The sequence below is a fragment of the Melitaea cinxia genome, chromosome 1, assembly GCF_905220565.1.
Source record: "Melitaea cinxia chromosome 1, ilMelCinx1.1, whole genome shotgun sequence".
In the NCBI taxonomy this organism is placed as follows: Eukaryota; Metazoa; Arthropoda; class Insecta; order Lepidoptera; family Nymphalidae; genus Melitaea; species Melitaea cinxia.
In genome coordinates this window covers 4,201,475-4,226,992 of record NC_059394.1, presented here as the reverse complement: position 1 = coordinate 4,226,992, position 25,518 = coordinate 4,201,475, and the positions used below count along the sequence as shown (strand labels likewise).

Here is a 25,518-nt window from a genome sequence, read left to right as displayed (position 1 = left end):
AACTATTAAATACATTAAAATACCTTTTCAATATTCTATCAATATGGAAAAAAATGCACATTTGTTTTTGCGCTATTAAAAAATATTTTATATGAATAAATTACATATTATTACTGAAATAATATTAATCTATTCATTCGCTATCTACACAAGGGCTTCGGATACTAAAATATTTGTTTGAAAAAATTACTCATAACTTTGTTGACAAAGAATCGGTTTTTTCGAGACTCGTTATAAGAAATTTTTTTTTGCATGATCACACAATTTTAATCAAAATCTTATAAAAAGAATTAATAATGAATAATAATCTACAATTAAACTATAATTTTAAAAGGTAGTATTTTATTTATTTTTATTTCGTATTTCAGTCAAACCCTTTTTTGTACACAGTATATATACAAATATAAATTTAACTCTTTCAAAAGCAGTTACAATGAGAGAAAAATATTGGAACCACTTTTATATAAAGTATACATTCATGTCTTCGCGTTATAATTCAAACTATATGTATATTTTATTATAGTAAAACTATATACGTATATATGTATATAATTTTACGGAATTAATTCATAGCAAATAAACGAGCATTCTCTTAGATTAGGAACGTCAAAGATTAGGTTACTGTTACAATATTATTGTCGACATTTCACTGTGAACTCTTGTGCTTAGATATTTTGCAAGCTCTGAATAGACTATTGTCTGGTTACAAACGAAAGGTCCTACTCGTTCTGATAAATAGATCTTTGTATTTTGACAGTCCGTTATTAATTAGCCATAGTAGCGCTTTATATTAATTCAACTATTATCAAAATTACTGAAGCAAATATACCTAAATGTCGTATAGAGTTTTTATATTTTTTATACCTTTAACATGTTACGAAGTTGGTGTGAATATCAACATGAAAATATAAGATGCAGGACAAAACCTATAAAGATACATACAGATAGGTACAAAATAACAAAAATACTGAAATTGGTTGCTCGAAAACCAAAAACCAAATATCATTAATGGAAGGCTTTCACCAGTTACAAAAGTATCAATAACAAAATTAAACAGTGACTTAATATTAAAAAACAGTATGCAATTAAGTAAATTCTCACAGATACAGAGGCATTTATGTAAGTTCGCGGTTCAGATAATATTTGCGAAGTTATCCAATCATTCTAGACAATGAGAATGTGGAAGCAAAAGTGAAATTATGTTACGTTATCAACGCAAACTCGTTTTGCGTATAATATATGTTATTATTAAATAACCGGTTAAGAAAAATTTAGATGTTCCATATTTAATTATTTTAATTATTATTTTTTTATTATGTTTTAATATAACTACTGTATATATTATCTATTTAATATCTTATAGCTATTATAAAGATCGAAGCTACTTTTTACTCGACAATATTTGAAATAAGAATTTTTCTAATACGCTACGAATCAGTTTTTATAGGTATACGTCCTTCTTGAGTCATGTGTTTTATGTTTAAAATAGTTTACTTTAAAACTACTATTCTTTGAATTACATGATTTAATTGTTTAAAATAATGAAACGAAAGCATGTCTAACGACCCACTTTGCATAATTATCTCAAATTTCATTTGCTCGTTGTGCAACGCTCTGACTGTCCTCGCCCGAAACGTGTCGCAGCGGTAACATCATTATCAACTTTCATTGCTTCATACTCGGCAATTGTGCTATTTGTCCGGCAGTCACATGGCAAAACAATAACGATATCTGTTTCACTCGTTAACTCTTCAACATTAGACAAACATTTGTATTTCGACCTGCCGTACTTGAGTCATTCCAAACAGAAGGCTTATATCATCAATTCTATTCCTCGATCACGGTCAGCTACATATTTACACGGCATAACAAAATATTCTGGTGACTGTCAATTAGCGTGATTTGACTTTGACCCAAAATAACTTCAAGTATTGATTGTTGTCAAACAATAAAAGAACATCTTCAATTGCGATAGAACACGTTTGTTACCAATTTTCGACCTGTTGTAATACATTTTACATATAATGATTTTTACTTCTATTTGTGATACTGGGTACTTCAAAACGAACTCATAACATACGACAATGATGTGAATGTTGGATAGTGTGATATTTTAGTAGCTCGTTTCTTTAGTTAATGGAGTTTTGATTACAAATGTAATTGAGTGCGCTACTGTGTAATTTTAAAATAAACTATACAATGGAATCATCGCTTAATCAGTTAGAACCGTCAACGGCAAGTAGGTAACAGCGGCGTAGGCGACGGCGGTACACATTGCAACGTGCCGATTCAAATCCAAGGTCTTTCCTAGTGGAAGAGAACGGAGTTTCCTGCGACCGCCTATCTCTGCACACAACGATACTTGCACGTGCACGCACACGCGCCCACGTGTCGCTATTCTTTGTGCTCATTCTCTCCTAGCTACCGCGAGAACCCATCTTCTTTTTGTGCCGTCCGCTGGCGTTTGAAGTACGAGCCTCCGAGCATTTCGTTATATAGGCGTCGGGCGATGCGCGCGCCGCGCAGTTACTGTGTCACTGGAGCCCGCGCGAGAGGTGGCCTGCAAGGACTGTACCGCGCCGCCAACCTTTTTTTCTGTGCGTGCGATGTTTTCACTTTCGTCATTTTGACCGGGCCAGTTTGATTTGACGTCGCTCGCGCACGGACGTGCCTAGGACCGGACGTTGTGATTATCCTGTGATCGCTGGTGCTTCGGATTGTTTTTGTTTATTTTTTTTTTTGGTATTGTATATTATTTTGTGAAAGAAATGGCTGTGATGCAGTGCTAACATGTTCGATAGTAACATACTTTTAAATTTCTACAATGAGATTGCGCATAGAAGTGCACTACAGTTGGCAAGGTGAGGTATCGTTGTTTGTTTACTTTTCATTAGTGTTACGTTATTACATGTGAATCGCTATTTGCGCGGTCCGGCTACTCCGGCGGGATGACTGACACAACCTTGTGTCTAATGAACGCACTATTCGTCTCCTCATCCGCCTCTCGCCTTCGCCTCTGAGCCTCGCTCGGAGAGGTTAATAGGTTCACATTAGATGGTGGTTTGCGAAATCGACTCAGCTCAGCGCATGAAATGCGCTCGCGTCGCTTTTCCACGCTTAGTTTCGCGCGCATTCGATGCGCAAAATAACTCTGAATTTTAATGCATTATATTAAACCGATGCGTTTGCGGTTATGGAAAGATGGCCTAAATATGCAATTGTGCAACTATTGTTTAATTACATTGTTGAAACATCGCTGTGTATATTAGCACTTTCACATTTCGGTTTAATTTGTAATTTTAATTTAATATAACTTAAGTAATACGCAATAATTTAAAAAATAAATATTTTAATAAAATAAAAGCTAATTCATTTATAAAATATTCTATTCATAAATAGCTAATTGGTAAATGAAAATGTTCATGGAAATTTTTTTTACTTAAGTTTTATATTTTTAAATTTCGTCAAATTATTTTAAATGTTTTTTTATGAACGACATTAGTAAGTCTTATGATTATTAGTTTTATTATTTAAAATGTATTTATTTCGAACTCACGGTTCAAAAAGATTGTTATCGTGCTATCAGAAAGTAACTCGCTACCGTCGCCTTGAAGATTTAATTTAATCTTTTTGATAAACTAATAAAATTTTTGTAACATACTCCTTTTATATCGATAATAACTAAGATAGTTCGAACTATTTGTAATTGCTTAATGTGGATTATCGAATTATTAATTACTATTACCAACTAATTTACGTCATATTGTAACTGTAGCAAATGTCTACAAGAAATCTGGATAAGGTTTATATTATAAACTTTATAAGTAGGCAGTATAGGATTTACCCTTTTAACAAAAAGTTTTTACTAAGTTGTATTATAGAAAAACATTTAACAATATTCTGCAAAATCATTTAAAAAAAACCTTTCAAGTATTCCGTCTGTATTTACTTTTATTCATAATTATAATGTAACGACTTTCGGATTTTATCGCGGTATATTCCAGTCCTCCCGTGACCATGGTTGCTGTAGTTAAGAAAAACTTTAGAAAATAATATTCATAACAAAATATTTAAACTATGAATATACAACACGTCACAACTAAAATTGGATGTAGTTACAGTCAATGAATGCAAAAAGTTGGCACAGCTGTTAAAAGTTTAAGGGCAAACTAAACTGATCCATTGTCATTTCACCACTAGTTAAATACTCTCTTTAAATAGGTACATAGAGCACATTTATTTTAATTTTATATACTTATACATAGCTAACTAAAATAATAGCAAATACTATGTAACTTAAAAATCTTATTATGTAATGTTTTTATTATAATTCTTTCTTTTAATGTATGTATGTTGTAATGTTTTCTTGTAATTTATGTGTGTTTTTGTATGTATGTGAATGTTTTTTAACCGACTTCCAAAAAAGGAGGAGGTTCTCAATTCGACTGTATTTTTTTTTTTTTTTTTTTTTTTTTTTTTTATGTATGTTACATCAGAACTTTTGACTGGGTGGAGCGATTTCGACAAATTTTCATTTAATCGAAAGGTGGTGTGTGCCGATTGGTCCCATTTAAATTTATTTGAGATCTAACAACTACTTTTCGAGCTATATCTAATAATGCGTTTTTACTTGACGCTTTTTTCGTCGACCTACGTTGTATTATACCGCATAACTTTCTATTGGATGTAGTGATTTTGATAATTCTTTTTTTGTTAGAAAGGAGATATCCCAAGTTTAGTACCATGATAAGGAAACCAGGATCTGATGATGGGATCCCAGAGAAATCGAGGGAACTTCTTGAAAATCCGCAATAACTTTTTATTAGGTGTGCCGATTTAAATGATTTTTAATTTAATCGAAAGCCGATGTTTATCATGTGGTCACATTTAAATTTCTTCGAGATCTGATAACTACTTTTTGAGTAATCTTTGATAATGCGTTGTTACTTGACTATTTTTCGTCGATCTACGTTGTATTACTTGTCGATGTAATTGAAGTCGGTTTTTTTTTCGTTTGCGAGCAAACACAATTATTTAATGTACGGAAATAATATGTATTTAAAAAAAGTTGTACCTATGTGGTATGATTGTTTAAACTGAAATTTTATATTACACAATTTGTAACAAGTACCTACTACATACTTTATCAACGTAAAACAGCTTGAAACTTCAAGCTAAAAAAATAAACTAAAAACGATATTACAAAGCTTTCTTATATCATTTGTAATTAAAAATGTAATATCATGTACATACCGTGTATATCTTGTAAAACAATTCTCATTTCAAAATGAAAAACACAACATTTCTCTTTACCATATTCTTAATTTATAAATATTACATTGGTAAATGGCGATTATTATTTTGTTTACTATTATTCAAGTTTATTATTTTGGCGATATACCTATTTTATTACGGCCATACAAGATAGTAAGTCTCGATCATCTCGAGATACATGACAGATCTTACGATTATAAATATTGAATACTAACTCTTTTGTATATTGCAATAACTATGGATGCTTTTGAACAATTACACAGATCCTTCTACAGTTAAAATTTATTTTATTTATTGTATGATTATTGATAACACTTTAAAAAATAACTTCATGTTTTCAACGTAAATATTTGTAACAATCATAGATGGCAATTGTGGCCTCTTTAACTATGAAAAAATAAATTAAAAATAAAGTAAGAATCCAACTTAAATGTTTTTCTTAGAGAAGAGCGAATTAAATAAAAGCTACGATAAATAACGGTACATCATTAACAGTTATCATTTTATTTCAACATTTTTAAATACTAATAAATGTTAATAGTTACGTTTTTATTACTTATAAAATATTTTTAATAAACATTCATAGATGCATTTCTTGCTTCACAAATATTTTAAATTGATTTTATCTTAAGACAAAACGAAAAATGAAATACTATAGGTATGAAATAACAAACAATAACTAAGCAATAACAATTTACAATATTAACTATAACAGATTACGTGTTGTTTCCGATGTCAATAAATATGTTAATTTCGTCGTGACCTTTTATAAACGTTATATATTATGCATATGTTTTGTGTATCAATTTATCTGTTAAAATTATAAACGAAACTAAACGCGTCAATAGAAAAAACCTTGATTTTAAGTTGTTATGAAATTGAAATGCTTAATCGCTTTTTATTTCTCTTAATAAATATCATTGTAACCTTCGATACATTTGATTTATAATATCTTTATGGTAATTTATGATAACATTTTGATAATTAATACTAGATGTACCCGGCGGCGTTACTCGAGTAAATTCTTCCGTTGAATTTTGAATTGTATCTTATGTTAATTCAGGTTTCAAACATCTACTACAGACAAAGATACACACTAAGGGTCTAAGCAACCAGTTGCTGACAAAACTGTCTAATGTGTGCCACCATCTTTTAGACAAGAAAATAACTATCTCGCGAATTATACCACAATGAATAAAAAGAAAAAACTTCAATTTTTTCTGATATATTTCTATTCGTTACCATCAATCCAAAAGTTGTAAACCATTAGTTAGGTCAAACAGGCTGCTTATTAGCTCTTTTTGATAGGCAGTATCAGAAACTTTAGTTCAAGATAAACTCCACCAAAAACGGATTAAACAGATCCCAAGAATTGTCGCAAAAAATATCTACTTAATTAAAAAATATAACATATCCGTTTACTATCATAAAATGTCGCATTTATAATATTTATTTATATTGGTATTTCAGAGTTATCGCTATTTTTATTTAGCGTAAAATTTATAATTATCTATATCTGTGCGGAAATTCGATAGTGAATTAAATGATTTGAAGTGTATATTTTAATCTTATAGTCAAAGAGGAACTAAATATATATGATAAGTATATGTCAGTAATAATATAGGACAAAGGTCTTAATAGCTAATTTGTATTTTTATTGAAAGTAGGTTACGTATTACTTCGGTTCTTATTGGCCACAAAAATGTATATTTTATTCCACAATATCCTATTTTAAACCCTTAAAAATCGTCAGAAGTAGTGATTAAAGCTTAAAATTATACCTTATATACTTATGAGTAAAAAGGTTAAACTAAGTTTTCATTCTAAGTGAGACTAAATAAGATAGTGGCAAGAAACATGAACAATTACTGTCTCACTTATAACTAGTGTATAGTCTATATTTTTTTTTTTATAGACGAATACCAAAAATTTTTACTGCGTTGTTATTGGTCCACGTAATCAACATAGAGTCCGTTTCACACAAACACTAGTTACAAAGACACTCAGTTGACTCAGCTACTACCTGCGCGTAGCACGTGTTTTAGTGAGTTTACCAGACGATATGGTTTGTGCGTTGATATTGTCTGTAGCAAGCGTACAAAGCGCCCTTTACAATCTACAAATTACAAATGATATACAATTTGCTTAATCCTGCTTGTTATATTACATAATGGAATTGTCCAGAAAATATCAAGCAATAATATAACAAGGATTCATGTCTCTACGGTGTGTAATGTGTCTAATGTTAAGTAATGTATATAAAACATTTTTTTTATTATAAATAAGTAGTTAAATTAAGTAAATACACATTAGTAAATTACTAATTATCTCGAAGTAAATTATAAATAAAACACATATTATATAAGTTATTAAATGTGTTTCGTTATTTTTAAGGTTATTGGAGACATGAAATCAAGTGGAATAATAAAATCACCATAAAGAAAAGAAATCACTATAGTGTTATTAACAAATATGATAATTTTACGAAAAGTGCTCTTAGAAATGTGGTACACATACTTTATTTTCAAACTGAAATGTCTACAATAGATAAAATCCTGAACATCATAAAGGAAAATTCTGATTTCCCGTCTATATCAAGATTACCATTGTACAAAGCACTAAAAAATTTGGAGTTTTTCTATCCTAAAAGAGTTACGCAAACAGTATTTTAGTAGAAAGACCGGATGTATTTTATGGCGACGAAAATATTTAGACGCAGTAAAGGCAGTCCAACAAAACGAAACTCCTATACCGGTCATACATAACGAGTTACTACCACCAAATTATGGATGCTTAAGTGTTTAAAAATTGATTCGAAGACGTTTTACCTAAATTGGATAAGAATGCAGTTGTTGTTTTAGATAATGCGTCGTAGCATTCTCGAAAACTTAACAAATCACCTAAAACTTTAGCTCGCAAACAAGACATTATTGAATGGCTACAGTCGAAAAATATTGCTTGTGTTTCTAGTTCACTATAGTACTAGATTTTTTACTTCAGAAGTGCAATATATAAAGGTGAAGAACTAGAGCCATAATGATCTTTAATCTGAGTTAATGAATAAAGGTTTAAGTGATGAAGCATCCATTTTGGAATTAGTTATGATTTATTTTTTTAAGTTTCAGTTATTTTAAACTTCGCTCATATCTTAGAAAAGTAATAATTTTTCCCAAGAAATGTAACATTGAGCTTATTAAAACATCCATAACTATTATTTCTTATCAAGTTACATACAACATAGTCGTGTTCTGGTGCAATCATAATCCGACAGACGAGTGAAAACGTCATTGTTATCCAGACGAGGGCGGGGAGGCTCCGAATCCATGATAGTGTTTCGCATGTGGTGGTCGCGGTGACTAGACACACCAACAGTTGTGTCTATTACACCGACGACAAGGATGACGCAATCGGCCACTTCATAAGAACGGTGGAGGCGGACCGGAGGCAAATCCTCGAGCACAGCCTCAAAATGGCGATCCATAATAGGGATGCGAACGTTATTGAGGATGTGCTCGCGAAGCTGGCAGCAGGCGCTGTTTTAGATAAATGAGTATGGCCGTCGACAAGGTGGTAAATTAACATTGTTACACATGTAATGTATAAAGCATGTAGTGTGTTATAAAATAGTAATGCATAGAGCATGTAGCATGAAACAAAGAAGAGAAAAAAAACAGCCGCAAATAATTATCTTAATTATTAACTTACATAAATATATATGTATATATAGGTATATACATCTCTCACGGTCAGTTTTGGACTCAGCATCGAATTAGAGAAAATAAGCTTTAGTACGCAATTTGAAGCATGCAGTGTTGAAAATAATACGCCTCAACGCTTTGAAAATTAAAATGTAAATAAAAGGCATGGGCACTTAAGAGCCCATGGATGTTAAAACTTATATAAAAAAAAAACTTAATCCGACAAAATGAATAAATAAATAAATATCTTACATTCGACGGTCTGTATCAATGTTAAAGTTGCAATTTTTGGATTTATTTAAGCAAAATAAAGATCGCATTAAAAAACTTATCGTAGACGATATGGCTAAGTCCACAAATCGTCAGGCCATACGTTTGCCACCGTATCGCTGGGAGCTCAACCCAATTGCAAGCTTTATTGGGCTCTGTGAAGTTGAAGGGCTACGTGGCAGCAAATAACAAAAGTTATAAAATTGAAAAAGTTTGAATTTTTTTGTTACAAGGATCGTCATGTGTCAATAATATAAATCAAAATATTAAGGTCGAAACTAAAATGTACGAAATCGACAATAATGTATAAAAAAAATACAGTCGAATTGAGAACCTCCTCCTTTTTTGGAAGTCGGTTAAAAATATTTTAGATCAAATAATAACAAACTGTTATTTACGTGTCTGCAGGTAGTTCATCAAAAGGAAGTGATGACGATAGTTTTAAGACTATAAGAATTATATAATAATTATTTTATTTATAAGTTCTTGTGCATAATATGTTTATACTATGTCCAAATCCTTTATTATTATTTATTTATGAAATTATTTGTATACAAAAATTATTTAATTTTACAGTAAATTTTAGAAGTAACCAATATAAACGGCCCTTTACAATTCAAAACAAAAACAAGGGCGTTGGCTACACCCCTAAAAATAACCCATCTCACTCTGTTAATATCGGAAATATGCAAGAAACATACTCAGCACCTACTCTTTAAAAAAATACAGATTATACATAATTATGAATTTGTAGTATACAAATACTACGTTACACGTGTCATAGTTCCAGATATTTTTCACTTTGTGACACATACTCAATCATAAGGGTTATGTGTACAGTATTAATCTATCTGTGTCAAATAAACGGCCAGTAACCGCAATGGGTCCAATTAGACAATGATAGACAATTGCGCGTCTTTTCCAAGAAAACTTACATCTATAGTAGGAATTTTATTGCGCGGCTCAAATAAAAGTATAGGTATGTATAAAGAGGCAAGCTGATTAAAAAGTTTCGTATCGGTTTGTATCAGAAAATTTCCATAGCTGTACGGGTAAAAGTGTTCAAAATATTTTAAAATAAATTTTATTATGTGACATTAAATCATTTCATACATTTTAAACTAAATAACCCGCTGAATCTCGCCCACGTCAAGTTTAGTATTAGGCAGATTGTTTGACCTTTTTTGTTATTGATTATATACGTCATATCATGATGTTTTATAGCCTGACCTTCCTTAATAATTAACACAGATATTGTTTGAAAATTAGCGTATTAAAAACATTCTTGCTTTTTTATATTAACGAGTAGAAATTTGATAAAAAGATTTGTTTATTGCTTAGAAATCTGCACATAATATAAGCATTGTTTTTTTTTTAATTTTTATTATGGGTTCGTGATTTGAAATTAAAAACTGTACTGTACATTTATATGCGCTGTCGATTGTATACAAAAAAAAAAATAAGGATAACACAATTGGGGAAGGCTAAATTTGCAGACCGTAAGCTGTCAGTAAATGAAACCTTTTTAACGTTTCATCCACGTGTCTCATAGATAAAAGGGCAAATGATATCTGAAGTCAACGTGTCGTTGCCTAAATAACATGTTTATCAAATTTTATGAAATAAGCAACATAAAATATTTCATTCAAGAGGGCTTTTGAAAAAGCCATTTCGAATTGTCATTTTACAGAAACGTTATTTATTTAAACAGACAAATAAATTAATTTATTAATCAAAACATTCAATTCGTTTACTTAATCATTGTACTGTACTGTATTGTTTAATTTTAAATTTGATTGACGATTAAGTAAGACGACTATAAATTAATGATTATATTATTATAACACTGAATCATTTGTTGCGTCACATATTTAATGAATACTTAATTTTTTTTGTTTTACTAAAACAAACACACGACTATGACTTAAATTAATTTAGATTAAATAAATAAAAAAACTTGATTTTATGACATACTTATTTAGCACAAAAAACTGTGTGGTGTCGTGGGACACCAGATAGGAACAAAGTTTCTTATTCATCACTTCAGCCTATCGCAGTCGACTGCTGAACATAGGCCTCCACAAGTTTGCGCCAAAAATGGAGTGAACTCATGAGTTTTGCCCATATTCACCACGCTGGGCAGACGGGTTGGTGACCGCAGGGCTGGCTGGCTTTGTCGCGCCGAAGACGCTGCTGCCCGTCTTCGACCTGTGTATTTCAAAGCCAGCTGTTGGACGGCTATCCCGTCATCGGTCGGCTTTTTAAGTTCCAAGGTGGTAATGGAGCTGTGTTATCCCTTAGTCGTCTCTTACGACACCCACCTGAAGAGAGGCGGTGGCTATATTATTTAATGCCATAACCACATATATTTAATATACTAGTGAAGACAGGCGTCTTCGACTGCCCGGCTTCTTTTTTACTATAAAATATTAATTTCAAGTTCTATTCGAGGTGTTAGGAAAGTAAGTATTCGGGTATATATTTTTTAATATAATTTTTTTATCGATAAAAAACTACTTTACAAAATTATTCTAACACCTTTATTTTACTTATAAAGATTTATAAGAATATATAATAATTATCGAATGATATAACAATAATAGCAAACTGCAATGATAATAACAGTCATCACATAGACTATACATTAGACACTGGATAGCCATCACACATGGACTACACATAAAAATCCCACGTTTTTTTTAAACTTTACGTACGTTTTTTGTCGCTTAGGGTTCTCCACAGCAATGCCCCATAAGGACCTTCCAGTGACGTAGCGAGCTTCACTCGCGTCCGGGGCACAATACCTTTGTAATCTCCCCCCCTCATTGGAAAACCATATAATTTGTCCAGCAATTCATTGGTTTGCGGACTATTTGGTGTCCCTTTGTGAGTAGCGTCCGGGGCATACGGCCCCCCTTTGCCCCTCCCGTCGCTACGCCACAGGGAACTTCGTTCCAAATATTGTCTGTATGATGTTAGTCGTCTTAGAATTCAGCCAGACCATTGTGTCGAGGCCGTGCAAAAAGCTATTTACATGAAAATAGTATTCTCAAGCAATATATTCGTAAATAGCTAGAACTAGGTTTACAACTTACCAAAACATTTCAGTCCTAGCTAACATTTATGTCGCAATACAAACTCTGTTGTTGGAACTGCGAAATAGTTGATGACAGTAACATCAGTTTTATTTATACAATAATATTTCTTATTTGCTGTATATTATTGTTAAATAATAATTAAGCATTTGTTTTCGTACACATAATTATATCGAACACGTGAATCGAACTTAATATGTAAAGTGAAATCTAAAAATGATTAATACTTTATAACGAAACCAAGAGATCTTTAAAATATTATTTCAATATTAAGAAGTTATTATGATATTTCATATAAACATAATCCGTTATATCCTAAATATAACCTCCGTAACACACATCACTGAACGTCCTTAAAGGCGATCAAGATTCCATCTAATTAAAGAAAAAATCATTAAGTATGAATATCAATTGCTTTTTAATTCCCATAAAAAAATCAGTATATCTATATATACCTACTGATTTTTTTAATGGTCTATACATATTGATGTATGTTTTATATAACGTGTGAATATAACCTTTATACATAGCTAATATCAAATTATTATTCGTCTACGAATTTCTTCACACACTCGTGACATTGAACTAATTTAAAAAAAAAATGTTATCAGAGAACTCGTCGTATCCGTCAATATGCGACAGTTGTGAAGCAATCCGTAACATCGATATCAAAATAAAAAAATACAACAAACCAGACATTACAGTGTTATTACAGAATTAGCGACGAATATCGCTTGCTTAATTAGATAATTACCTACTAAAACTTCACATGCAATTCTATTTCTTTTGTTTCATGTAATTCAGATCACATTTGCATACAGTAGAGTGACATCTTTGCACTCGGTTTTGATCGTTACTAAATCGCCTTTTAATGGTTTCCACTGTTACTGATTGTGACGGTCGTTGTCTATTAACACACTTAACAAGTTTCGATTCAATTAGCTCAGCTCGGTATTTGAGAATAAGTTTGGTTTCTCCAATGACATGTGATATTTTTTTTTGTTCTTCAATCAAATATCTTAGTTTCTTTATTGTACAATAAGCATAATTCGAAATATTAACAAAAGTATTTACAGTGCAATAAAATGTTTACGGTGACGCAATCAAGTCTTTTAAAAAAGCAGGTCACTATTGAAAACGAAATTTATTCATTGGAAAAAAATATATACTTTTGTTTTAATTTAAAGCACAATATAGAAATAAAAAATAAGTTCGTTACGTAAAGGCTACCAGTAAAAGTGATTTTCTTTTTTATTTCGTTGCCAAAGATCAAAATCTTTACAACATCGAAGGTCGAAAAGCTTCCTATCGTTTCATAATAGCTGGCAGTTAGCTCATCGTAACAAAGGGTTGTATTGTCGGCCAACAATAAAAGTTTAATACTTCTGTCATAATCGCTCCCAGCCCTTTCTTGTTCCTTGCGTCACAAATTACCGAAGGACGTTCGAACTGGGTCACTTCGGAAATAGTTTATTGTTATCGGCTAGTCTGCGCGCACGCAACGCGCGCACACGCGTGTCCGTCACCGATTTTCAAACGATTACGCACACACCCTCAGCCTCGTTCAATTAGGGTTCACGCATCCTCTTCTCAACCTCACCGGTTCACCTTCACATTTGAATACCGCCTCTAACTGTGGTATTTCTTCTAATGCCTTCCGCTTTCGTATGAAAAATTAACTTTCTTAAGGCCGACGAGTCAATAAATCTGAAAAATATAGAAATATGATATCATATTACCATTATAATGACCTTAACTAAAAGGCCACAATTTAACCTATTAATTTTATTACGACGTTACCCTTGCGTTTGATATTTAAAAAATTTTAACTATTTTTTTTTTTTTGTAAACAAACGTGCTATATTTAGCCTCTTAAAAGCACTTGCTTTGTTTAGTTTTCAAGAAAATGCTAAAACATACATATGCATGTCCGTGTTCACAATGCATATTTCCAATTAATATTTAAATATGTTGTACTTCGTTACCTTGACTACATTTAATTACGACAAGTATAATAAATAGTAATAAAATCCCCATCCGAGCTTAATATCTGATTGTTCGCAAGTTTATAGTCAATTCGAGATTGTAAGTAGGTTGTAAAATAAGTTAAAGGCCTCAAGGCTTCTAAACAATAACTCACACGCGCGCGGAGTCGGCACACTGTTGCACAACAGTGTAGATAACGCGTAGACCTATCAATTTGGTCTAGCACATTCACAGGCTTACAAATCTGCGTTCACATCCGGAGTAGGGCGAGGGTGCGTGTGTGTGGAACACACACATGTAGTTACTTGATTTCCCGCAAGCAGCTACCAATATTCGACGCATGCGCACGTAACGCACACACATACAAAGCAAGCCCTAGAGTGCTAAAACAGAACGGTCGTGAACGAAAGAGATCGTTTCATACCGAGATATTTTTAGTGAAATTTCAGTGTACGGGTAGGTCAGTTACTATTATGACTGAAAAAAAAGATAAGCCATTATATCGTAATGAAAAATTACGCAATACACCTCACAAACATGTACTCTCATTTTCCGCTGACGTACCCACATTATCAGCGATCATTCATATTACTTACTATTTTACTCCAATACGATAACACTGCATTAAATAAAACAAATTGTAAGAAAGGTACGTATTTCGTACTCGGAAATATCAGTTATACAAAACCTAAACATTCAGTTATATATTTTCGACTAATAATTGTGTCAATTTTAACATAGTAAAGTGAGATTATCTCAACACAAGTCCATAACAAAATTTATGCCGTACGCTCCTTATCTATCTAGTAACTGGTTCAACATGCTACCACAAAATTTGCTCGCTCTAACAGAACTTTAGATTGTAACGTGTCAACAGAATGTTTACGCAATTATATTCATTGTTGCATTTTTGTTGGAATATTTTTTGCGTGCACGCTTTCCTTTGTAACCGTTTCGTACAAACATATTTCTCAGACAAGTACTGATTTACAATATTAGAACATTGAAATATATCTACGATAAGAGAAAGTTAAATATTTAAACGATTTTAAAAAACATACCTAAACTCGTATTTACCTTTTTTTATTTTTTATTTATAAAATGACACATAATATTTACACACATAATATTTTATATTATATAAAGCTTAAATTTATTATATCATAAGAACAGTAAATTTAATAACCTAAAAGTAGGGTAGCTAACGATAAGTTACATCGATACTTGATAGTTTTTGTCAAAACCCTTTCGTAATGATTATTAACTAAATGTCACAATAGGAAATCTTTCACATAGTGTAGACGCGTGTAGTGCTATGTAAAACCAATTATACAGCCAAGTACTCATGCGATTTACTGAAAAAAATTTACTTACTTTTCCTACTGATAACCATTCAACATTCTTGAGCTACCTACTTTAAAAAATGTTAAACACAAAAATATTGTTATACAAAATATTGCATATTTTAAAACTTAATTTCTTAAATACAATTATTCCTGAATTATTTGTGCTGTGTGGTTACGGCACTAAAGAATTTAGCCACCCCCTCTCTTCCCGTGGGTGTCGTAAGAGGCGACTAAGGGATAACAAGGTTCCACAACCACCTTGGAACTTAAGAAGCCGACCGATGGCGGGATAACCATCCAACTGCTGGCTTTGAAATACACAGGCCGAAGACGGGCAGCAGCGTCTTCGGTGCGACAAAGCCAGTACTGCGGTCACCAACCCGCCTGCCCAGCGTGGTGACTATGGGCAAAACACATGAGTTCACGTTATTTTTGGCGTAAACTTGTGGAGGCCTATGTCCAGCAGTGGACTGTATAGGCTGTAATGATGATGAATGATGAATTATTTCTGAAATCTCCATCGCTTCTCATTTTATGCCCATTGCTTTCATGAGGACGTGATTGGACCTTTAAAATGTTTCATCTAACATTACCCTTCTCCTACATGGAGAAAGAGACCTTTATGCCCAGCAGGGGGATGGCATGGCTGAACCAGTCTCAATAATCCTGCATAACTGTTCTTGAAGCTAATTAAATTAGTACTTACAAAAAACTAAATATCTACACAAATAAATCACAGATTATATAAGTCAGTGACAAAAGATAATGACGAAAACATCTTAAATTGCAATGTTGATTCATTTTAAATGAAAGAAAAATTTTATTTATAAACCACCGAATCTAGAAAGTTCTCGTTCAAACTATAAGAAATTATCATATGCAGAATTTCGTAAGTTTTGCTAGTACTGCGTACTTCGTCCGAAAATATATTGGAGTACCTTTTGCGTTCCATGAGTCATTGCGGTCTTAGTTTATGCAGACGTGATTCAATACTAAGAGGCACCATTTTAGTGAAAGAATAATGTTGGATCATCAACAAATTTAGACCTACCTAATACGCAATATAGTTATAATTATATCGTGTGCTTGTAACAAATATGGCAGGAAAAAAACTGTTTGTCATTATTTTCGCAACTAATGCATATATTGTTTTTATACCTTACTTTTTAGTTAACATCTTAAATGTCAACGTAGAATTTTGTAGAATCGAAGCCATGCAGATGTCAAATTTGTTTGTAAGACATTGCAAAGAAACAAACATGGAAGTATCTATATTCAAAGACTTTCACACTCGTCATCTCCGAAGTATTAATTAACATATTGCTTGCAAGACAGCTGGTCTTGATTGATGGCACAACTTTAAAATTTCCTTATAATAAATCTAATTGTGTACCTCCGTAGTTTTAATAAAATAGTGATAATTATATAGTAAAATTACTTCATGAGAAAATCCACTTTCGAACTAAATTACTATAAAATGCTAAATAACAACGAAAAAAGAAGATTTATTAATGTAATGTTTTTAATGATGTAACAAAAAAAGAATAAGATTATTATTGCGCACAACATACTTGGCTAAAATTCGGCTGTTTATTCTGTTCGAAAATAAAATATTCTACCAATAGCAGATAGGAAAGACATCGGTTTAAAAATATTAAATGACTAATAGACGAGCGTATATTATTTTCAAACGTTTAATACATTGATAGCCATCTGATAAAAAAATGAAAGAAAATATAAAACACTGATACGAAAGCCGCACTTAAGCAGTCTATATACCATCGCTAGTCAGTGTAAAAGATTATCTCATATCTCTCAAAACATTTCAATCAAAACGTAAAAACATACACGGTCTAAAGATATAACGAAAGAAAAAAAAATAAGCAGACTAATACGCATATTTGTATTATAACAAATAGTAAACATTTGCAATATGTTGTCTATATATCTAAAATATTATCTATATCTTAAATATTTTAATCTAGAATTACGCGTTTCTTGAGCTACTCTACTACCTGTCTACTACTACCTACTGTCTACTGTACTACCTGTTCCTCAATCAATTCAACTGTTATAAAACTAACATCATATCATTTGAATTTTAATACACATTATAAAACGTTTTCATAAAGTATTTCAAATGCGAATATGTTCGTAAACATGAAACGAAGATTAAAGAAAACGGCCTCTAAAAGTTGAAACTGTATTTAAGGAAATGTCTATTTTAAATATGTGCTTTAGAAAATATTATATTATTAACAGTCAGATATTTCTAGACTGCGAAGAGTTGAAGTTGTTTCCCAAAGCGACTTGAATACTTAACATATTATTATAATAAAACGAGAATTTTTATTTCGTCCAAGGTTTTATATTTCCCAACCAGTAAATGTAATAAAGGAAAAAGACAATTTTCTCATAGCGTTTTGATACGTATCTAAGTAACTGCATAAAAACCTCTTATTATAAGACTGTATTACAAAGCGTACAAAGTATAAAAAACTGCGGAAGGCTTCTCGATTTAAATCAGATGTATAATTTTTGTTGAAAATTTGTTCTCTGTTTTCATAAAACTAAAATATAAAATTAACTAATATTACATCTACAGTCAAAAGTATGCTTTACAACATTACAGTCTTTAGGATCACATATCTGAAGAGATAAAGTTTCTTGAATTCGGAATCGAGGTCTGTCTTTGATAAAATGATAATCGCAAAACAGTTTTTTGTGAACTTTGTACTATTTGAATCAACAAATATAAAAATTAAATACTTATACATTTTTATTTAAAATCTTGTATTATGAACCAGGAAGTGATACATTCTACGGCGTTTAAATTATTATTAATAGTCACGATTCAACAAGATGTATTTTCATAAACAACAGTATCAACGAATGACGTCATGATTTTCTAGAAAACACTTCTAATGGAAAATTGCTTTATGCCCTCAACATCACACAAGTCACGTACTGGTGTTGAAAAAAATGTTTTCCTCTTCGTTAATTTAATGCGAGAAATTTTCCAAACATGTTTTTTTGCATCGATTTTTGTTATTCGAAAACGTATTGAAGCTAAATTAGAAAAGGTTATGATGTACATCTCATGTTTGGTCTAAATTACCCCGAAATATTCACGTAACATTGATAGACTTAAAAGTAAGGAAATCAAAAGCGACCCGCTACAAGTTACGTTATTCATTACGTAAAACCTTTCGCGTACTTTCTCTGTCAGCAAAATTTAGCGTGAACGGTTGCGCAAGCACGAAATGGCAGTCGACTAAATTTCATCATTTTGAAGAGCGAATGAAGATCAACGAGACTTATACGGAGAATGTCGGTTTCGAAATGTGAAATGTAGAGATTTCACGAACCTTCAGCTTTGTAGTTATCTACACGCCCTGATTTCACGTAATCTTTTTTGGTTTGTGGTAGTGTACATAATATTTTATGTGGGTTGGGTTTAACTTAAGATATTCGAAAAAAAAGTTTACAGATATACAAATGAATTATGTTAAGTGTGCACAAATTGGTGAAAATTTGGAATGATAAAAAAATAAAAATGTAACATTAATATATTATGTTTCTCATTTCAATTAAAAACGAGTATTTTGTGAATACGCTTAATATTAATCGTCAATTAGTTACTGCTGCAATAATAAACTGTAAGTCATATTTACAAATATCACCTTCTATTTCTAGTATTGAAAATAATTTATAAGTAGCAGTGGTTATTTTATGTAGTAATATAAAAATTTACCTAAAATCGAGTTGATATTAGGTAACTTTCTAAAAACTGCTCAAGTGACCTTGAAATAAACGTTCATACAAAACCGCGGGCCACTCGCCGGCCCTACCTCCCCCTCCAATGCAACGCGCGGATCTACGCACACCCCACCACACGCGCACGAGCATCTTTGTGTGCGCCCCACCCACACAACAACCGACACGTGTGATACACATGTGTGCGTTTACCATTTCAACGTAGACGAGTAGAAAGGAGTGAATTATCTACTGTAATCTCACAGTCAACGATAAAAAATTGAAAAGTCCATTTATATATCGCGAATCGATTTCGCCATAAAAGGAAGTCGAGAAAAAAGTTCTGAGAAACTGTCTTACTCGGAATGCGGATGATTAGACAGAGATGATTCAGCATAGTTTTAATTTGCAATATTCCTTATGATATGAAATCAAAGTAAAATTTAGTAGCTTTCTCAGATTTTAATGTACACATCTTTATATAAGTAATTCTTATGTTATTGCTATTCGCTAACAAAACACACCTTAAAAATTCTATCTGTTTTGAAATCATTGCCTTCCAAATATGTGAAATCCTTGAACGTGCTATGTGGGTCATGATCAGGTTCCAATATGTCTCGCTGTCGGTTATTAGCATTGAGTGTGTTGCGACCGCGTAGATCTGTTGCGCAATTCTGTTGACTTTCATCCTGAAGGTCAAGTATCATCCTATTTCAAAACGAACCTTGATCGCCTCTAGTTCACCTCGGACTGAGAGAACAGTCGAGTAAACGGAAGACGTTACTTCTAATTGATTTTATCGGATGACGTCTTCTCATTTAATTATATCAAATTTTAAATTTTAAATCGAATAATATGTATACTATACCTACATATTATATAAGAAGAACATACGCTCATCGCTTGGAACCTAACCATTTCAAGGTCAAACAATTTCGCGCCGTGAGAATTGCTTTTATGTATGACTTAATCTATCATAATAATTTGCTGTAATAGCACTAGTGATATTCAAATGACTCTAGACAATCAAATCCGACCTTTTCCAAGACACGTTCTTTATAAATAGTCATCTAACTGCAGCGGTGATCGCGAAATGTCGAACATGAACTCATTTTCAAAGGAGAAATATTACGAAAATATAAAAATATACATAAATCTAGCTCGAATTGTAAAAGACTGAAATTCGGTGATGTAAGGAGTCCATCGTCATTTTACTCGTATATACAAAATAAATGTACGTGGTAATAATATACAATTTATGTTCGCTTTTGAGCGTTTAATGACCAGTAAGTTTACCTCAAACCAATAATAACGTCGTAACTCTCGCATCTTCGCCTCAAGAGTTAGTAAGCGGAGTTGTTGGCGTTGTCAGTTAACAACTATCTGGCACAAGGGATCAATCGTCAATCAAACGCAAGGTGAGAGTGTAACTGTGGAAGCTATTTTAGCAGCATCGAAGGTAAAACTCATTCGCGCTTTCAGCTGAAGTCTCTCACAAGGGAACGGTGCCATTTATAAATAAATTTATTTATTAGTTGCCAACGAGCTACGTTTGGGCATGGCCTACTCTAACAAGCCTCGGTACATGGAAGTACGCATGTATTTGAATACAATTCAAATAATGCGGTGCGTTATGTTATGTGGTGGCAGTACTTACGCCGCCAGTACACGGTAGTACAGCTGCTAAGTGTCAGTCAATAAGCGCATTGTTTGCATGTGAACATTGCTTTACTTTGTGTTGATGCCACGCCCTTACAGTTTAGTCTAATGCAACAATGAAGTACTGCCAATCATTTTGCATATCTATACTGGCTAGTGTGTCATCCTATGGCTCACTGGGTTGACACGCATATTTCATGTTATTATCTAAGCAATAACTGCCGATCAATGTAACATTACAAGTTACGACAAATTAAACAGAAAAAAGCTATTATTGCTCTATACGCATTATTTTCCTTTCATTGTCAGTAGATATGTTGTTTTTGCCTTAACATTTAAAATGGAGATTTTTAATAAAACAATAACAACTGTATTATTTGTGAAATAAAAGACGTAAATAATTAACAACTGCTTCATGTAAAAAAATAACATAATGGCAATGATCTCACGCAACTCGTATCGATATCGGTTAACAAAACAATTTTAGACAGTTCCTTATTTTCCTACGTAAAAGTAATTATCGCCAATTCGTTATCGCTTCTCAAAAGTCACTCGATGCGGGCCATCGTATAGTAAACACGGCGTACAACGAGCGACTTCCACGAGTCGAGAACGATGCGGATATCTTTATAGAAATTAATTGTTTCTGTGATCTAAACACGAGCGCCGATGATACACCACAGATTGCTAAATTGGCCGTGGCTCTTATGAATGAACTGGCATTTGTTGTGGAGTTTTCGTTACATAATCGTTTGTATGTGGTGCTACACAGCGCAGTCGGTGCTGGCACTAAACATTTCGTTCGAAGGCCGCGGCACAAGCGTGTGCGGCGCGCGGCGTATCGCTCGCCACGCGCGCCCCTCAATTTCCTGTTTGACAACTATCGACTTACATCACTATCGTTTTCTGTCATACTTTGCTCGGCTGTTAGATGCTTGTCAAGGGGCCTCGCCTGTTGCTAAGTACTCAGTACATTCGCCATTGAAGTAATATTACCGGAATTATTATTGCAGATCTCACGCTCAAAATCTTCCGTATTTGTTCGTCTCTTTACGATAATCAGTTTAACTTCACTTCAATTTACATCAACCATTTAGGGACTGAAATTATTTATCGATTGTGTCGTTTCATATAGCGTAGCGACAAAACGTTTCTGTTTCAAATTCAATTTAACCAATCATTTCAGGTCTCTAAATAGAGCATGAAAATGTCGCACATAAATACAGCGCATGGGATTTTCTGCGAGTGTGGTCAAGCGGTCTATTGACAGGTAACCTCGTTCGCCGACTCATCGGAGCATGCTCGGATATGAGACAATTTAATTGTTTACTACATTCTTAGCAGCCCAATTTATTGCTTCATGGACAATTGCATGAAACTAACATGACAAGAACTGACTAGACATATTGAATTTTAATAAAACAAGCGGAATAAAACGCTTAGTAATGATAGCAGTCTCGTTTCAGCAAAATATATAAAAATATTTTTATATTGATACTAGCTGACTCGACAAACGTTGTCTTGCCGCTAAACGCTATTTAAAAATAGGGGTTGGTGGTAGGGGGGTGAAAATTTAGGGTTGTATGTATTTTTCAACGTCAAATCATAATAAAATAAAAAGTAAATAATTTTTATAAAAATAAAAAAATAGGGGTGGACTACCCTTAACATTTAGAGGAATGAAAAATAGATGTTGTTCGATTCTTAGACCTACCCAATATGTACATAAATTTCATGAGAACCGGTCAAGCCGTTTCGGAGGAGTTTAACTACAAACACCGCGACACGAGAATTTTATATATTAGATTATCTACACAGAAACCATGAATACGCAAGTTAATAAAAAATTAATCAAAAAAATCACAATAAGCTGTCTCATTGACGTTAATACACGATATAAATATCCGAAAATATGATAAATCATTTTGTATTCGTTTCGACATCCGTTGATGATTTGTTTCAGCTAAACAAGTGAATGCAGATAAATTATTATATTTTTAAATAATAACTATAATGTGTTATAATGAAACAACTTTTTCGTATTTTATCGCGGCTTATTAAATGTTTTAGATGACCCGACGTTTCGGATACTTTACAGCGTCCTCCCATGACCATACTAAAACTTAATAATCCGCGATATAAAATCCGAAAAAGTTGTTTCATTATAATGAGTAAAATTTGCGTAAACATTATAAAACTATACTGTATGATTGTCCAATCTATTCATTATATACCTATAAATAATCGCTTGAGGACCTAATTTGATTCTCAATTAATTTCATCATTACATCATTACAGCCTATACAGTCCACTGCTGGACATAGGCCTCCACAAGTTTACGCCAAAAATAACGTGAACTCATGTGTTTTGCCCATAGTCACCACGCTGGGCAGGCGGGTTGGTGACCGCAGTACTGGCTTTGTCGCACCGAAGACGCTGCTGCCCGTCTTCGGCCTGTGTATTTAAAAGCCAGCAGTTGGATGGTTATCCCGCCAGCGGTCAGCTTTTTAAGTTCCAAGGTGGTAGCGGAACTGTGTTATCCCTTAGTCGCCTCTTACGACACCCACGGGAAGAGAGGGGGTGGCTATATTCTTTAGTACCGTAGCCACACAGTACAGTAATTTATGAAAGTTAAATTTTAATTTATTGCTATTTAAAAAAAAGTTTTATTACAAAAATTATTATAATTTAATTTCATTTTTAAGACTACTAAAATAAATGGGTACCAATATACTCATTTTAAGCTCCTAATGTTGGTAAAGCACTAACGAAATACTCAACTCATTATTTACATTACACGGAGCAGGTTTTACGGCGTCATGTTTCGACACAAAATATAGATACAAGAACATAAATAACTATGTACTAAATCTAGACAAAATTTGCTTTGAATCAGTTAATGAACAGTAGTCAATTTACAAATAATAATAGCACTTGATATTGCAATAGTTATAGCACCCTAAACATAAATAAAATAAATTAACTTCCTAAATATATCCTAATTATATTTAAAATTGGATTTTAAATATCATTATCTATACATATAATAAGATGGTAGGAAAGTCAAAACTGTACATTGAATATTTTTTTTAAAAGAATAGTTGGGGTGTGGTCTACAATCGATACCGAAGCCAAAAATATAGTTTTTAGAATTTTTGTCTGTTTGTCTGTATGTATGTCTGGGATAAACTCAAAAAGTACTACATGGATTTACTTTAAATTTGGCACGAATATTATTAAGAAGTCGGGTCAACATATAGGCTATATATTATCACGCTATCACCTACGGGGAACGAGCAGTGAACCTTTATTTCCTCAACGCATTCTGTAACAGCGTGTAATCTATCGACGCATATTTGAATGTTGTTTTTATTATGTTAATAACCATGTCATAAGCTAGCTTCACACTATAAATATAGACATTCTGTAGTATATTTAGTATCAGCATTGCACCCGTGCAAAGCCGGGGCGGGTCGCTAGTAACATTATAAACAAAGAGTCAATACAATTACATAATATACTTATACTTTTTTTATAAATATTTTTAAATAAAATTAAGTATAATTCATCCAATTAGCCAGGTGAACCGCATTGCCCCCTCTTAAGAACTGTTACTTGCGATGTTTATACATTCTCGTTTCGTAATTTTCGTAACTTATAAATTTAGCAATGGCAGGGAAAGTTGCCTTTTTTCAATCTTACGCTCCACTAGGCTAACGGCTACAATTTCATAGCTTACGACACTGTTTCACAAACGATTGTCTGTTACTCATTGTTTCCTGCGACATGGCCAATTAATTATTACTGTCATTTGAGTAATTTCAATTATAGAATTTCGATTAATTTACATTCGTTTCTTGTCATTCTAAGCTTTGTAGAATGATCTGTTTTAGATTGTATCCAAATTTATACTCTCGACTAAAACAAAACATTGTAACGTTAAACAAACGTTTGTAAAGTCTTATTTTTGATAAAAAATTATAATAACAAACAATAATCATTTCAGTAATTATTAATCGCGAAAGGTCGGAAGCGCGAAAGACTGTCCCAAGAGTTTGATTTTCGTTAGTCATCTTTATATGCTAATTATTTATATTTTAGTAGTAATATTTTTAAAATGTGCAAAATAGGTTTAAATTATTATATAAGTTTTAGCTAGGACAACGATATATCTAAGTGACAGGCACACAACTTTAAGGTTAGTAAACAACATCCACTGATATTTTAGAGAGTGCGAGAAATGCGAGACTAGTATGACTCGAAAATATAGAGATCTGTAGTTGGAAATATTTAATTCAGAAGTAATATAAACGAATGATAAAACAAAAATTTCCAGTGGCTTTGCTGGCGTAGAAAGATTATGTAACGAAGAGGTGCTAAAATAGTACATACTTTACAATATAACGATAACTTAGGATCTCTTGGAACACTAGT

The 25,518-nt window shown here is 32.4% G+C and overlaps 1 protein-coding gene across 1 annotated transcript in view; it reads left to right on the top strand.

Annotated features, from left to right (window-relative positions):
• Positions 1-2,528: 2,528 nt before the first annotated feature.
• Positions 2,529-25,518, top strand: part of LOC123655508 (transcription factor Ken) — a 35,828-nt gene continuing 12,838 nt past the window's right edge. Inside the window, exon 1 of the mRNA XM_045591287.1 lies at positions 2,529-2,861. Coding sequence (XP_045447243.1) covers positions 2,791-2,861 — 71 coding nt within the window. The 5' untranslated portion in view covers positions 2,529-2,790. The remainder of the gene's footprint in view (positions 2,862-25,518) is intronic.